Here is a 17,203-nt window from a genome sequence, read left to right on the forward strand (position 1 = left end):
TTCCTGATGATTTCCTTTTCTGAGCATAGAATGCCCCCAAATCTTGATGTCACAGGCACAGAAGGTAGTTTTTTTGATTCTCTTAACAGAAAATTAAAAATAACCGCTCAATATTTTCTATAATTTCCTCTTTATCACCTGAGATTTTTAACAAAAGAATGTGTTAAGGTACAATCCATGTCTTATAAAAACCAACAAAAATGAATGGAGAAGACAACCAAGAAAGCTGGATGTCATCATCCTTACAAGACAGGCACTGAAATGGACATAAACACTGAAACATCACCCACGAAACTTGACTCCCTGTTTGCAGCTGAATTTCCAGCAATTGAATATCCCACACCGAGTCCACCGTAATGCAACGCTGCATTCTCACACCTTTGAAACACTCTACAAGTGACGCTGCTTTCCTTCTCGCTCTTTTTGTACCGGTAAACAGAAGCATTTGAAGCAGACCGGCCAGCGCTGGCGCCTTGAGAACTTTTTCGGTGGCAGAAGCCCCGCCACTCCGGCACAACTCCAGCAGAGCTGCAACAGCATTCTCTTTGCCCCTTGGTGTCCCACACCGCATCATTCCTATTAAACCCGCCACAACCATTTCCTCCCTCCCAACTGCTTCGGCCCCAATTGATTGCCTAACAATCAAAGCCAATGCACCTGCTGCCTCCTCGGCCACCCCTTCAAGTGACAATGCCCTTACAAGTGCTGTTACAGCCCCTGCTTCGATCATTCGCGTGCAATTCTCCATGTGAGTGGACAAATTATATAAAGTTGTGACCGCATCTTTCTTCCCTCTTTGTGTCCCTATTCTCAATAGTCCTGCCAAGGCTTCAACTGCCCCGTCCTCGTGAGCTATTCGCTTCTTGTAGTCATGAACAGCAGAAAGACTGAACAATGTTGCCGCGGCATTCTCCCTGGCTTCCATTGTGTGCCCAAACCAGAGAACCTTCACAATTGATGCTAAACACCCCTCCTCATCAATGATTTGACTCTTGTTCTTGTCAAAAATTGATAGATTGAGTATAGCGGTTACGGAATTCTCTTGTGCAACAGGGTTTTGACACGAGAGCAACTTAAGAAGATGAGGGATTGCCCCAGCTTCAGCAATGAAAGCGCGGTTTTCTTTTCCTGCTTTGGCTAACAAACGAATCTCCTGGGCAGCAACTGTCTTTGCACCAAGAGACCCATCTGCAAGCTGTTGGATAAGAAGCTTTCCTGTGGCTCTATTAGCCTCAAGTGCAGCTCTGGTTGGCAAGGCTGCAGGAAAACATTCAGCAGAAGATTCCACGCAATCTGGAGGATCATAGGGGATTCCATGAGCAGAGCACCACTGCAAAATCAAATTCCTTAATACCCTATTAGGGATGAGGCGGGTGTGGACAAGCATTTGCATTGTCTTAGGACAAGTACAATGCCCTTGTTCCATCCATCTAGTTATGGAACTTCGATCATAAATCTGCCCTGTAGAAATGATAACTGGGTCTCTCATCAAATCCAATGATATGGGGCAACAAAAGTCCTTAGGAATTGCGTCAAATGTCTCCGCGATTTCTCGACTAATTAGTCCTTTCCTTGGTTTCATGCGATTAACAAATTGCAATTGCACTTCATCTTCCTCAAAACCACATACCAAAAACCTGCAATACCGGGTGATGGCAACAAACCCATGAAGCACAGCAGCTGCTGGTTCAACATCTCCCTCATTACCCGCAATCTGCTGCTCCAAAAAGTCGATTTCAGCTCTAAAACTATGGACATCTTTAATCCCCAACCTCTCAACAAAGAACAATTGCAACTCCACTGAATTGGGTATATTTCCCTTCTCAAACTCATTAAGAAACGAAAAGAGTTGAACCCGCAAGGCCTCGTCATTCTTATCAATATATAAATTCGATTTCCTAACTTGTTTTCGCAACAATTCAATCTGTTCTTTCACATCCTCACTCAATTCAATATCTTTCAGCGGAAATACATCTGAAAGAGTCGAAATCTCTTGATTCAAATCATGAAAATGGCCTGAAATCGAACGATTTTGAAGCAAAAGCCATAACTTACTCGATTGTGCGCAAGAATCGAGGAGTATCTTGGACCGATAGAGAAGCAAATACATCTCCTTTAAACACAACAGCGCCGTGGAAGGAAGACTGGACCCAGAAACAGAGTCCCTCAAGTACTCCAACAAGACCAGAAAGACCTCGATTTTGCGAATCAGAGAACGACAATTCTTGCGCTGAAAGAAGAACGACTTGGCGGAGTAGCGGGATACGAGCTCGGCGGATATGGATGCGAGGGTCTGTACAAGTGCCACATCGGCAAGGTCAACCGGAACCAAGAACGCTTGTAGGTACGGAGAGTTCCGCCGCCGTAGAGAGGAAAATATATTCGCCACCGCCATTGGAACTCCTCGAAATTCAAGTCAATCGCGAACGCAGGCTTCGATAAAGCCCAAGACCGCTGAATTATGTATCTGGGTATCTAGAATAAGATCTAAAGGATCTCTCTGAAGCTTCAAAATTTATCAAAGACGAACAAAGAAATACCTAGACGAAGATAACAATGACTTTGTTCTTGGGTTCTTTGGAAATGGTGTTGGAATCTTCGAAGGTACAGTGAGAAGATTTGGTCTTTTTTTGTAAGAGACCAGACCAGAATTGCCGAAGCCGCCATTAGAAAGGGAAATGAGACTGAATTTCCAAGACTCTTTAATTTTTTCGTTGGGTATTTACTAGTTGCTTCTCTCTATAGGAAATTTAATACAATGACAGTACTTCTGATCAAAACGAGTCGTGAATGAGAGTTTTGACGGAAAATTTATGATCAAGATTCCTGTCCATTCGTCTGCTTCTCTTCCATTCTCTCTCTTCAGTTTATGACTCTATAGAGTAAATAATTAAATATGTTACACTACTCTAATGATAGAGGTATTCTTTTATCATTTTCGAATATGTTTATTTACTGGATTTTGATTTTTCTTTCACAAAACCAACAATTTGTAACTGCATATGAACTAATTTTCTTATGACAAAATGTAATCCAGGACCTAATTTTACAGAATTGGAATGTTTTTGTAGGGAGTTTTAGAGTGTTTTATCATATTCACATTGTATTTGCTTTAAGGGCGTGTTACGTGTGTATATTTGTGTGTATTTGCTTGTTCATTTTTTATTTTGAGTTGTCTCACAATTAGTATAACTTTTCTTCATTAATTCTTAATTTTGTTGATGTATTTCAAAACTAGTCTTGTTAACACTAAGAAGAAAAAACAAATATTTTAAGTCAATAGGGGCAAATTTGGGATGATATAGTTATTTTATATAGTTGAATTGTATTAAATTATGTCCCGTAAAAAGTTGGATTTTCAAAATGATGACAGATCAATTGAGCTTTGCTTTGCTTTTAATTTGGGCTTCTGTCAGGTCCACTTGGAAGGGGATAGCCTGACTACCGTTAAGGCAATTTCGGTGGAGAATTCTCATGATGACCTGTCTGACTGGGGGCTATAGTTCAACATATTATACGAATGTCGGGTCCATTTTCGTGATGGACCATCTCCCATGTTGGTCGGGGAGTTCAAGGGTGCCGGGACTCTGTTGTAAAAAAATTAAAGCAGGTCCCGTTGTAATAACAATTTGGGATGAAAAAAATTTTTATTTTATTTTGAAAAAATTATAGATGTGTAGTTTATGATCTAACGAATCCAACGATATATTTTTTGTTCGAAACAAAAATCAAATTCATCTTGATCCAGACACCGAATGTTTTGTGTTTATATCCGACGGTCTAAAATTGTTAAGCATTTTTCATATAGCATATGATTTTTGTTTTGAACAAAAAATATATCGTTGGATTCGTTAGATCATAAACTACACATCTATAATTTTTTCAAAATAAAATAAAATTTTTTTTCATCCCAAATTACCTACAGCGGGATCTGCTGTAGTTTTTACTACAGCAGACCCCTGCCACCCGGGAGTTCAACGTGGCAGCGCACCTCTTGGCTACACAAGGAGTGATGGCCCCATCGTTTCTATCCTAGTCAGTCGAAGATCCTCCTGGTTTGGAGGATATTTTGCTGAAAGATCAGTCTGTAGGTTAAGGGTAAAGATTTCCAAGTTGGTGTGGAGTCTTCGCAATTTGGGGGAGTCCTGGTCTCAGCTTTTCTTGTCGATATTAATCCCTCGTTTTGTTGCTTGTTTCTGTTGGAAATCGTGTAATTGAGACATATGATTTTATGAATATAAACTCATACGTATTTCAAAAGTATTCCATCTTCCATGTATAAGTCGAGCATTCACTAGAATCAAAATACATGATTAATGTGAATGGAAAGTGACTTAACACATGCGAATTTTCTTAAGAGACATGTCCGTTCGATTACTAGTTATGTAGTTTCATACAATGGATATGTTCTTTTATGAAAAGATGAGTTTTTTTGCAAGAGACATATTTCATTCAATTGACGCATTGATTCATAAGGGACATGACTATGCATGCACACCTCTATAAATAGAGGCCATTTGCAATAACAAATATTCATCCATTTTTTCTTCTTTATTTTTCACTTGTTTCACCTTTCATAAAAGAGAGAGTGCTTTCATTTTTGTTCCATTAGAGACTCAAAATTTGCCGCTTCCTATCTTGAGTAAGTGCGATCATTTCATCCTAGGAAAATCTTAAGGAGATAGTGTTGAACACTAGTATTGATCATACACGCATTCTTGATCCAATTTTCTTCAAATAAGTTTTTATTCTTATTAATTCTTGTTTGAATTCCTTTTTCATTTCTATTTCTATATTATATATTTGAATGTGATACAATACAATAGTAGTTTGGTAAATTTATTATACAATTTATAAAGCCCCAATATCTTAAAAAAAATCTCCAACACTCAACCTCATAAATTTCTTTTATATTGATTGAGACTATTTACACTTCCCAGATTCCCATTGACACTGCATTTCCTTCAAAGTCCAAACTCAGTCCTTAGCCATCCTGAGTCTTTAGCTGGTGAACTCCAATCGGGTATTTTGGTGTCAGTTTCAGCCAGCCAAGAGCTGGGTCGGGTTCGTCTCTAGCCAGTGAATTCGTTGGTGGTGGTGGTTCATCATTTCGTCGTCAAATTCAGCCGGATCGGAGCTTTTTCTTCATGATGGCCACGAGATTCCAAGGACGATTCCTGAGGCTACCAGAGACGGTTTGAGGTGAGGTGAGGTTGGTTGGATTATGCTCGAGAGGGTCGAGAGAAGCTTTTTGGTAGGTCAGTGGTTGGAAACGGTGGTCAGAATAAACAGTGACAATGGTGGCCGGTGATGGTGCGCGTGAGGGGAGAGAGGAAAATGGGGTGTGAATGAGTTTGTTAAGAGCGTGTTTCGTGGTTTTGAAAAATGAGGTGTCAATGATAAAATGAAGAGTGCAAATAGTCCCCACTTTTATATTAGAGAACAAAATTTTAATAAAATAAAATCAAACGACACCGTTTTACATTTGCCAAAACTCGAAACGCAGCGGCACCGTTAATTAAAAAACCCTCCTTTACGCGCCGCGCCGAGGCAAGAGCCGTTTCGTTGTGCCACGTCATCTTCTCCTCTCTTCTTGCACACTCCTCGCGAAGCAATAGCACACGACCAGTACCAAACTGTTTCTCCATTCAATTCCATTTCTCTTCTTCTGAAATCTAGGGCGCAAAATCTACGCTCAAAATATCTATCTACCATTATCCAATCTCTGCAATCATGAATATCTTCAGATTCGCCGGCGATATGACTCACTTGATTAGTGTATTGGTTCTCCTCCTCAAAATCTACGCCACCAAGTCGTGCTCTGGTAACTCTTCTTCACATTCTCATCATCCGAAGTTTGGTTTATTAAATAAGTAAAGCATAATCGGAACGTCAATCTCATTTTAGCTGTTTGTGGAGTTTTGTGGATCATTAGTATAAATAGCAGTACAAAAAAAAGTTGAAACTGTGTAGAGGTATTAGGGTTTACAGGTCCAAAATTACGTATCATTTCTTTCCCTTTTTGTAATTTTGTTCTTGTGCTTTCCTTTGTTTGTTGTCTCGGCAACCAATCGGAGCTTGGGGTTTTGATTTATGGTATTTATTTTACTTTATTTCTTTTGCAATTTTTTAGTTTAGGCCAAGGCGAAGGGTTCCGATTTGAGAAAATGAAGGGCTAGAAAGGAAAACTAACGTCTTAGGAAGTTATTCTACTTAATATCTTACATTATTGGTCCATATATATGGTTCTATAGTGCAATTCCATTGATTATGTGATGTGATTTGAAGACTACTTAATTCCAAAGATGCATCCTACATACTTCTGTTTAAATTGTTATGCTACGCCGTCACAATTGCTCATATTTATATCGTATAAGGAAATTCTAAAGTAGTTGAATTTTCATTTCAAAAGTCCCTCACACATACTGTATGGAACGGCTTTGGCTGTTTCAAACCTGAAATCATAAATTTCACTTATTTTGTGGAGATGAAAAAGGATTGTGGTTTGAATTTTTCCCTTTACCTTATTTGTTTCTCTCCTTTTTTTACAATTTTATTCCGAAATTCTTGGGTCCCTTGTCTCCAAAACGAATTTTTCTTAAGTGTTTTTTGTTTGTTTGTTAGGGATCTCACTTAAAACTCAAGAGCTGTACGCACTGGTGTTTTTGAGTCGGTACTTGGATCTATTCACGAACTATATCTCCCTGTACAACACTTTGATGAAGTTGGTCTTCATTGGAAGCTCTCTGGCAATTGTATGGTGCATGAGGATGCATCATGCTGTTAAGCGTTCTTATGATAAAGAGGTTGACACTTTCCGGCATTACTATCTCGTCTTGGCATGCTTTGTGTTGGCAACTCTTGTGAATGAGCAGTTCACACTTCGAGAGGTAAGACATTGTTCATCTTTCCCTATTATGTTTACTGTATTTAATAGTTTGTGATTATGGCAATTGCCAATCACATCTTATAGTGATTATAGGGTTTCTGAGAGAAGGCCGTGCCTGATAATATTTTCTGTTTGGTATTTTTAAAGCTTTTGCAGTATCAATATGCGCGCTTATAACATTTAGAATGGGTAATTGAGGAAAAAATTCATATTGTCCATCTAATTTATGATCTCAGAAGTTGGTAATCTACAAGTTATTCTCTCTCTCTCTCTCTATGTAATACATTGGTTGACTTATAAAGTCATATGAACTCACTAAGAGGGTGAGTCTTTGTGCAATGCTGAAGTTGTTTTAAGTAAATTAGATGTGGCAGGTTCAAATTACATGCCTTTGTAATGTAGAGGTAATCCTGTACACACCTGCTCTGTCCAGTCAAAAAATATTTGTGCACTAGGTTTGACTTTGAAATATGTTTTTGCGCACAGCTTAATCGATCAACCTGTCTTCTTCATTTTGTGGGAGGCTGGGAGCCAATGATATTTGGCTATTTACCAATGAAATGAGATTTTTAACCTTAGGATTTGTTCTAGCTGTATGTCTTGGAATTGTTTATTTAAGAACAAGTTAAGGATGGATGGCGCACTAGTGGACTGTATTTGCAAGTCGTTTAGGATGTAACCATCATGACGTTTAGTTACAAAGGAAGGTAGAAAGATGAATTTAAGCGCTTTTTTTGTCATTTTTTTGGGGTTGGTAGGGGCTGGAGTGAATACTGTTATTGCCTTCACCACCCAGAATGTGTTTTTAAGTTCAATTTGTGGCCTGAATGCCTGCCGTTCACCAACGTTTGTGATTATTTATCTACTTCATGTTCAACCATGAATGGGAGCACAATATGATTATTATTCAGACTATTTTCTTTTGGTGGGATTGTTATGAGGGACAGTTGTCCATTTGATATTCTTCCCATTCGTCTGTAATGTCCAACAACTCTCTGGTTTTGGGCATTCAAAATAATTCGATTCTTTGGTTTTGAGATTCATATGATATACACTTAACTGCCACTCGTCAATGCACTAACTTTGGTACGTATTTATTTCAGGTGTGCTGGGCATTTTCAATATACTTGGAGGCAGTGGCGATTCTTCCGCAATTAGTTTTGCTTCAAAGAAGTGGAAATGTGGACAATTTGACAGGGCAATATGTTTTCTTTCTTGGGTAAGTTTGGATTGTTGTAAGTTCATGTTGGATGTTGAGTCCTACAAAATATTTTTCACTGGGGGGCTGGGAGTTGAGAATAATAATCTCATCGCGTATTATTACCACCATTGGGCATAGACAAAATGTTGTTATGTTACTTTTTACTGAATCCATTCTTCGCTGAGCTGTGCATGTTTCTATGTTTCTCGTTTTGATTTTGTTTCTTTTGAATGTAAACTGGATAGATATCTGCACTGAATGTTCTATTATTTGTCTCTGGATTGTAATGTATTAATACTCATGATAATTATGCAAGTTGACTTTGATATGTATTCGTCTGCAACTTGCAGGGCCTATCGTGCTTTCTACATCCTTAACTGGATATACCGCTACTTCACGGAACAGTATTTTACTCGATGGATAGGTGAGTTTTATCATGAATAAGTATGAGAACTTTTCTGGTCTTGCCATGAGATATTTTCTGACTTCTTGTGATTTCACTCTAGCTTGCATCGCTGGTATTGTCCAGACAGCGCTATATGCAGATTTTTTCTATTACTACTTTATCAGGTGAACATTATTAGGCGCATATTATCGAGTTTCCAACTCCATTATATTTGATCATGTAAATAAGAAGGAAATTTTTTGTATTTTTTTTTTTCAGCTGGAAAAACAATGCAAAGCTCCAGTTACCAGCTTGAGCGCTGCAGCATCATCTTGAAAATCCTCATGATTATTGAGCTGAATCCGTTCTCAAGTGTATACACATGGTTTTTTTAGACTTGTCTACCAGTTGATCTGTTTATATATGTTGTAGGATTGGCATGGCATTCCCATCTACACATCCTTGAGGAGAGGCCTGTGGGCAAATTAAGCATCCGTGTCCAGGACCCCAAGTCAGGTTATAGTTTTGAACTTGGGTCAATCCTTCCATCACTATAGCTTGTAAAGATGGCGTTGGTTGAACAGAAATGCTGATTTTACTGACGTAGGCTTGACGTTTAGACAATTAACCAAGTTGATTGTGATAACTGTTTGTAAATGTGGAAGGTTGCAAGTTTTAGTTCTCACGTCAGTAGTTTCGACTTTATTTTCCTCCATCTTTCAAATTAAGTTTTGATGATCTTCATTGTCAAACGCCTTTTCGTTTTTGGGTAAAGTAAACCTAGAAGAGAACAATAAGTTAAAAACACTTGCAATGGAAAAAAATCTTTGTAAATGAGCAAGCAAGAAACTTTTTCTTTGCATAACTCTATTAAATTCTGTACAATAATGCCTATCCAATCCTACTTTTGTTCTCTAGAAGATAAGATTTGATTTCTTTATACACTTAATTGGAAATGGAGATGCATACCTAGGAGAAGATGCCATGTCCTCAAATCTTGATCTCATTCCATTACATCCCAAGTCCCAACTTTATTCACTTTTTATTATTTAACTCATTGTATTTTTTTTTGGGTATTAGTTGAAAAGATTGACTCCCATTAAAGCCATTACATAGATATCATAGCAATGTACATGCTTTCTCTATGCACATTTTACACATTTTCTTTCTTCTTTCTAATGATATTTTGTTATACAATTTTTTTTTTATGGTCAGAACTAGCCTAGATTTGCATTTTGAATGGTAGTTCATTGGGCTTGTATTTGGTAGAAACTGATGCCTACAGTGATATGCAATATTATTATTTGATTTATTATTCTCATGTAGAGGAAGAAAAAGAAGGAAAGTGATTGTTCAATAATACAACCAAATAGTCCCAAAGGATTTTAGTGACTCTTTTTGGACCCACCTCTGGCTTATTTATTGATTAGACATATTTGTGCTTGCCAAAGGCTGAAAAGCTTAAAATGTTAATGGTCATATTTGTTAACAATACAATTCAATTTTAGAATTGTAGAAGCTATAATTAGAATCTAATGATTTGAGAGGTGTGTCACATCATATTATAATTTTATTTTTTTCATTTTTTAAATTTGTGTGACTTTTTCTCCATCATAAGACGTGAATTGTAGACTTTAGGGAATTGTGGAGCTCTCAAATGACCAAATATCCATATTTTTCCTGTGAGAACGTGTAGGCTGAGATCTAAAGTAACGAGTCACACTTATCATTTAACTCATCCATACCATTAAAAATTGATTCGCATTTTAAGTGTGCTAATATATATATATATATATATATATATTTATGCCAAATTGTGACTAAGAATTAAGTTACATTTATAAAATATAACACAAAAGTCGTGAATTAGAATAGTGTTGTATAAGGAGAACATAATAATAGTTGGACTAATGATTCATTATTATTTGCTATCCTGTCTCTATATTATATATAATTAAAACCTTCCATTGGCAGGGCTAATCATTTCTACACATAACTAAGCATCATAATCAATACTGCTGGTCTAACTAATTTAAATTTCTTTTTTCGTTTTTTCAATTTTACGCTTAGTTTGTCATCAATCATACCATCATACTTGAGTTGTCTTTGATGGATCTTTGTCTTGTTTCTTACATGAAAGCTTAATGCTTGTGCATGGTATAATTACTTTTAATTACTACTTTTAATTACGGGTAAAATACACGGAAACCCTTGAGTTTTAACTCGATTTCTAATTCATCATCTCATTTTTCAAATTTGACTGTTAAACCCCCTTCGAGTTTCTCGAATCCTCCTATGAGAATGAAATTGAGCTTGACCTTGTCTCCGCGGAACCTGGATGGAGGGAGATCTCATCGAAGGATTCGCGAAACTCAAGTGGTTTGACTGTCAAATTTTAAAAACGAGGGAATCAATTGGAAATCAAGTCAAAATTTAGAGGGTTCCCGTGCATTTTACCCCTTTTTTATTAGATTAATAAACTTTATCAATGAAAAGTCAATCAGAGGAAAAACAAAAACAAAAACAAAAAGACACACAAATATATTAATATACACATGCGCTTGTGCATGGTCCCAAATCTCTTAACTTTCTGGTTGTCTAAGTATTTAAAGATTGGCATTGGCAGACCATAAAAGACATTATATATATATATATATATATATATATATATATATATATAGGATAAGGTTGAATTCATGATATCTTAGATTGGTTAATTATATATAATTTACCTCGTAGGGCATGATGATTGCATGGTCAAGGTGCTATCAAATTAAAACTCATAATAATTTGAGTGGTAGGTATTCATTATTTTCTCAAGTTGAAAAACACCCCATAGACATAGTGGTTCCCATTAAGTCATTTCACTGTCAACTTTTTAGACTTATTTGGAGGGAATTTAGGTTTGACTGATATTTAAATAACTAATAAGTTTGGTGGGATTAAAGAGACTCAAGAGAAGCAACCAACGACACGCCTGAGTCATTAATTAGAATGGTAAGAATGATGTGTATTATTTTGATAATCAGGGTTCAAATCCCCCTTCCCGTTTCAAAAAAAGAGAAGCAACCAACTTCTTCTTCAAACTCAAATGTCATTATATATATTACGTATATAGAATTTTATTCATACACACTCTTCTATAATTACCTAAAATACATTATGTTTGTAATAACTACACCAACTTTCTCCTCAAAAAGATTAAAAAAAAAGAAAAAAACTACACCAACTTAGTAGACATATCAATTGTTCTTGACTTGCACGGTATGTCTTGTCTCATCCCACCATAAAAATCCCTCTCTATTTCTTTGTATTTTTGTTTTGATAACTGATGACAACTCCTCATTGCGTACACTTTGGATAGTCTATTAAACCTAAACTCAAACTGGGTTAGGCATGCGTAAATCTAACCGACATATTAGTTGAGTTGAGGCCAAACGTGAATCACTTAAAAATAACTACGTCAGTTTATAATCGAAATGTTAATCTCAGACGAAATTTTTTTATGTAGAAAGTTTAGAGAAATAATCGACTAGATTATCTTTCATGCTGTACTTGTCTTTGTGATATCCAATATCATGAATTCCTTCTTCCATACGACGTTTTACTTAAAAAAGACTGTATTGTCACACATCTCAATATAAAAGACTGTATTGTCGTCACCATACCCTCTGCTTTCGGCACAAATTGTCTATTTAAACCAATAATACAAAAATAAATACAAAAGCAGCTTTCCTCATTTCAATATTAAACTCCATCTGGGCAGTGGCCTACCAAATTAATTAATAATTGACAGAAACTGAATCAAAATTTCGGGTTTCCTTTCAATAAATACAAAGAAGAAAACAAAATTATATGTTATATTCTTTCTAAGAATCTCTAGACCTCCTCATCAAGTGTAGAACGGGTAATTTGTAAGACCTCTTCCTCCACACTAATAACATTTTGTCTGCTTTAGGTCAATACATACCCTAAACCCTTGATATCACAACCTTCCAGGTAAGTCCATCACTGAGAAATACCCTACGTCGTGCCTTCCACCACGGTCAAAATCCATTCATACATGCATTCTTAGAACTCTTCTTTGCTTTTCTTTTACAGACTTTATCGTCAGAGCCTCTATGGCTGACACTCCTGTGTCAAGAATTTTTCGATTGTCCCTGCCCATGTATCTTTCAGGTTGCTAATGACCCACCATGACTTTTATTCAATTGTAGTTCGAACACCTACACTAGGGATGAATTATTTGACTAGAGATCCAAGTTTAACTCTTCACATCAACTACGACTTATCAAGTATTAGGGAGTAGGGAAGGATCTAGTGTAAAGCTGCCCACCCTTTAATTTTGAAAAAATGTATATTAAATAAGCCCATGTATTTTTAATATAAACCAAAAGTTCACATGAATCACATCATCTTTCCCCTAAACCTCATACGAGATATCAGACTTGAATCCAAAACTTGTCCCATCTCCTTATGATTTTCTTCAAAGCCGGAAGACTTGGATTCTTGGAATTGGAAATTAAATTGTAAGAATTCACCCTCATATTAATACATGATTATATTTTGAGTAATTTTTGTTGACATATCAATAAATAACACTAGAGGAAAAAAAATATAATTCAAGGACGCTACCTTCGAATACTCCACAACCTTTTGATCCCCTCCTATAGACAAAGCCCTCCCCTCCCCAGACAATTTTCTAGATCCACCCCTGTCAGAGAGAATGATACAATCCAAATATTTAAGATTTACATAAACCAATTGCCCATGATTTCTCATTATAAAATCATCGATGCTGCTCTCTCTCTCTGCATTGGCCCTGACCCACCTGAGATGACTAAACTACATCGCTTGACAACTGCGGACTGCGCCCACTTTATTTTATGGCTACAATAATATGTTCTTATTGTGTGATATATTCTTCATAGTGCTTTGGTCTTTTTTGTTATAAAAATCAATATTTCACAAATAGGACAATTCAACAACGATTAAAAAAAGGAAGATAAAAGCATTAATCTTATATTCTTGGGTCTTTAATTGTGTAGTCAAATAGTCAAACACTGGCATGCCCATTGGCTTCACTATGTAGGACCCTTCCTAAGATTATATTTTTTTTTTTGTAAATGTACATATAATATATTTTTGGATTTTTATTTATAATTAAGTTTTATTATTTTTATAATATATAAACTATAAAAAAAAATATAGTAAATTGTGAAAAAATATAATTTATTTTAATGGTAAAATAAAAAATTTGACAAGAGAGAGATATATGTCAATGCTCTTTACCCCTTTCTTTTCACATCTCAGCCTATCTTTGCCTTGTTTTAGTCAAATTTGTTTGCTCTGCCATTTTTATTTTCTTTTCTTTTCCATAGCAGAACACACACTCACTTTCTCTCCCTCAATAATCTTCCCCATATTTTCTTTACTCAGAAAAGCAAAAAAAGAACCATAAATTTTCATGACCGCAACGACTTTTTCTCCCTTCAATTCCTTCTACAAATCTCTCTAATGGACACAATCAAATGCAGATCAGTCCCTAATGGCAAGAGCAAGCTAGCTCGAACCATCCAAAAGGTTATCAACATCAGGACTGCAACTAAGGTACCCTCCAACAACAATGGCGGTGGTGGTGGCGGCATTGGGATTTGTATGCTTACGTCGCAACATAAATTCGAAGGAGGAGATTCCCCCACATTTTGCAGGTCCAACAGTAGTAGTACGGACAAACAGGGAGAAGCGAAGGCGAGGCAGAGAGCGATGATGGAGGCTATGGTGGCTAAGCTCTTCGCCAGTGTCACTTCTATCAAGGCTGCGTATGCAGAGCTTCAAATGGCCCAGAATCCTTACAACAGCGAAGCGATTCAGGATGCGGACCAGGCTGTTGTTGATGAATTGAAGGCTATTTCTGTGCTGAAGCGAAGTTTCTTGAAGAAAGAACTTGATTTTTCTCCTCATGTTACTATGATGCTCGCTGAGATTCAAGAACAACAGAGCTTGATGAAGACTTACGAGATCACAATAAAAAAAATGGAATCCCAAGTTGAGCTCAAAGAATATGACATCTCATCGCTGAAGAAAAAGCTCGATGAATCAATTGGGTATAACAAATCGCTGGAGAAGAGGCTGAATGCGAGTGGGTCTTTATCAACGTTCGATTACATCCAGTTTTCGAGGTTGAATATGACCAATTTCGTACAGGTTTTGCATTACACGTTGAGATCTATGAGGAGTTTTGTTAAATCGATGATCCGTGAAATGGAGTTGGCACAATGGGATTTGGACGTAGCAGCCAGAGCTATAGAACCAGACGCAGTGTTCACGAAGCCAAGCCATCGATGTTTTGTGTTCGAATCATTTGTTTTTAGAACAATGTTCGAAGGATTCAATAGTCCACACTTTACGCTCACAAGCGAAACCCAAAAACAGGACAAGCCTCCGACTGAATATTTCATCAACAGATTCAAAAAGCTCAAATCTTTCGCACCCAAACAGTTTCTAGCACAAAATCCCAACTCGTCGTTTGCAAAATTTACAAGAATGAAGTACTTTTTAATAGTACATGCTAAAATGGAGTGTTCTCTGTTTGGAAATCTCAATCAGCGGAAGCGATTGAACTCCGGGGAAGTACCCGATTCTGGGTTTTTCACGGGTTTTGCAGAGATGGCGAAGCGGGTTTGGCTTTTGCACAGTTTGGCGTTCTCGTTCGGTGAAGATGTGAATGTTTATCAGGTAAAGAAGAATTGCAGATTCTCTGAGGTGTACATGGATGCTGTTAGTGATGAATCTTTAATGGCGTCCCCAAATCAAAGTTCGATTCCGGATACGGATCTCCGGGTGGGTTTTACGGTGGTTCCCGGGTTCAAAATCGGCAAAAATGTTATACAGAGTCAAGTCTACTTGTCAACGGCTACTTCTCCGGCGAGTCGTTGATTTCGGTTTGTAATTTTGCATTTATCATATATATAATTATAAAAATAGTAGGAATCAAAATTATGACGTTATAGATTCACGCGCCTCGAGGCGGAGCTAACTGCGGTTGTCAAGTTGGGGCCCGCCAAGTCGGCGGTTTATTCACACTTGACAATCGCAGTTAGTGCGGCCGAAGTTGAGGGAGATGCGGAGGCGCGTGGAGGTTAGAAGTGGCGCGTCATATATGGGGCCTACCTGAGAGTCCATAAAGAGAGAAGGCGCATCATGATGTGTGTGTGGACTGATGGGACAGGAGTCCTTTTTATTGCAAATCTTTGTATTGAAAGGGAAAGCCAACAATATTACTTTGAGCTATATATTTCTATTCTATTCAATGATAGTATTATACATACGTACAAGCAATTATACAAATCCCTAAAAATAATATGAGTGTACAAAAATTACCGATATCATCGAATTGATTGGTTGATTATTTTTTAAAAAAAATATATATACATTTCGCTAAAAAAAACTGACTGAAAATTTGACCGATAACAAAAATAATTCGATTAAATTCATGTCAAAAGATCAATCATTTTCATCGCTACTAAAAATTGTCGCACTTTTTGACTCTCCCTTGTGTTGGATAAAAGAAGCAAAAATAAGTGAAGGGAGAGTTAATAAGAGAATGATAACCTTGTTTGGTAAAGATGTGGAGTTAAATGAGAATTGAGTAGAGTTAAAGAGATGTGAGGTACAAAAATACATTTAAAATATAAATGAATTAAAAATATTTTTTGAACAATTTAGAAAATAACAAATACACTTTTCTCTCTCACCTCACGGTCCTCACTAACCCTTCAAATTGGGAATTTATAGATTGTTGATTGACTGCGGGAAAACTTTTCTCCTCTTTCATCCCACTAAACTCTGTTACCTATAAATCAAGTAAGGTGAGATTACTATTCCCTCATTAACCATATTCTCTTTTAACTCTCTAAAACACTAACAGGAACAGAGCCTAAGGGGTGTGGGTGTGGGTGTGGGTGTGGGTGTGGGTGTAATTTGGCCTTATAAGTTGTGAGTCTCATGTAAAAAGAAAAAATTGTATAACGAGTTTATTTGTAAAGTGGCTGGGCCATACTGTTGAGCTTTGTTTTGTGGTCAGAACAGAGCAGAACAGAGTGTAGGGCCAAATTGTCATGGACTTAAGGTAAAGGTGGGTTATGCATAAATCACGGGCTCTGCATAAATAAGACAAACTTGGCTGTATCTATTCACTCCCTTTTTCTAACTTTGGCTTCTGCTAAAACCAAATACTTTGATAGCAAGTTTGTATGAATGTCCACAACTCAGGAGAAGGTTCATAAATGCTATGCCAGTCAATAAACAATGGAAGAGACAGTAGACAGTTCTGGACTTCACTCACTGGGTCGTAGTTGTGAGCATTAAATGAATATGGGTATGTATGTTTCTACTTTGTGGATCTGTTTGGTCTGGCAGAATTTAAATAAATAATCCAAACCTGCAAGCTGTTTGCCATTTTCAAATTGGAGGGTTTCATTTAAGAGTTGAGACCTCCCAAATGGGCTTGGGCCCCAATCTGTTTTGCTATCTATAATTAGAATGTTTTGCTAATCATGGTGTCTTGCCTTGGTGATAACTTGTATTCCAATCATGCTATACCAGAGTTTAATTTCTTCGGAGACATGAGTTGACACATAAATTTTCTGTGGGTTTATTTGATATGTATAGTGTGTGGGCTAATATGCAGATCCGATCAACTTATCTAATGCATAACCAAAAAGTA

General features: G+C 36.9%; 2 protein-coding genes and 1 pseudogene across 2 annotated transcripts; 2 read left to right on the plus strand and 1 right to left on the minus strand.

The window, feature by feature from the left end:
* Nucleotides 1-118: 118 nt before the first annotated feature.
* LOC119999004 lies at nucleotides 119-2,845 on the minus strand (annotated as a pseudogene).
* Nucleotides 2,846-5,546: 2,701 nt separating this feature from the next.
* On the plus strand, nucleotides 5,547-9,160 carry LOC120001263 (ER lumen protein-retaining receptor A). The gene is made up of 6 exons (XM_038849504.1): nucleotides 5,547-5,824; nucleotides 6,625-6,890; nucleotides 7,993-8,108; nucleotides 8,441-8,514; nucleotides 8,597-8,660; nucleotides 8,755-9,160. The coding sequence occupies exons 1-6, from the start codon at nucleotides 5,734-5,736 to the stop codon at nucleotides 8,789-8,791; spliced, it is 648 nt and encodes a 215-aa protein (XP_038705432.1). The 5' UTR covers nucleotides 5,547-5,733; the 3' UTR covers nucleotides 8,792-9,160.
* Nucleotides 9,161-13,816: 4,656 nt separating this feature from the next.
* Nucleotides 13,817-15,788, plus strand: LOC119999459 (protein GRAVITROPIC IN THE LIGHT 1-like). The gene has a single exon (XM_038847073.1). It carries the CDS (start codon nucleotides 13,993-13,995, stop codon nucleotides 15,412-15,414), a length of 1,422 nt encoding a protein of 473 aa, XP_038703001.1. The 5' UTR covers nucleotides 13,817-13,992; the 3' UTR covers nucleotides 15,415-15,788.
* Nucleotides 15,789-17,203: the final 1,415 nt, after the last annotated feature.

This window comes from Tripterygium wilfordii, chromosome 1 (genome assembly GCF_013401445.1).
Source record: "Tripterygium wilfordii isolate XIE 37 chromosome 1, ASM1340144v1, whole genome shotgun sequence".
NCBI lineage: Eukaryota > Viridiplantae > Streptophyta > Magnoliopsida > Celastrales > Celastraceae > Tripterygium > Tripterygium wilfordii.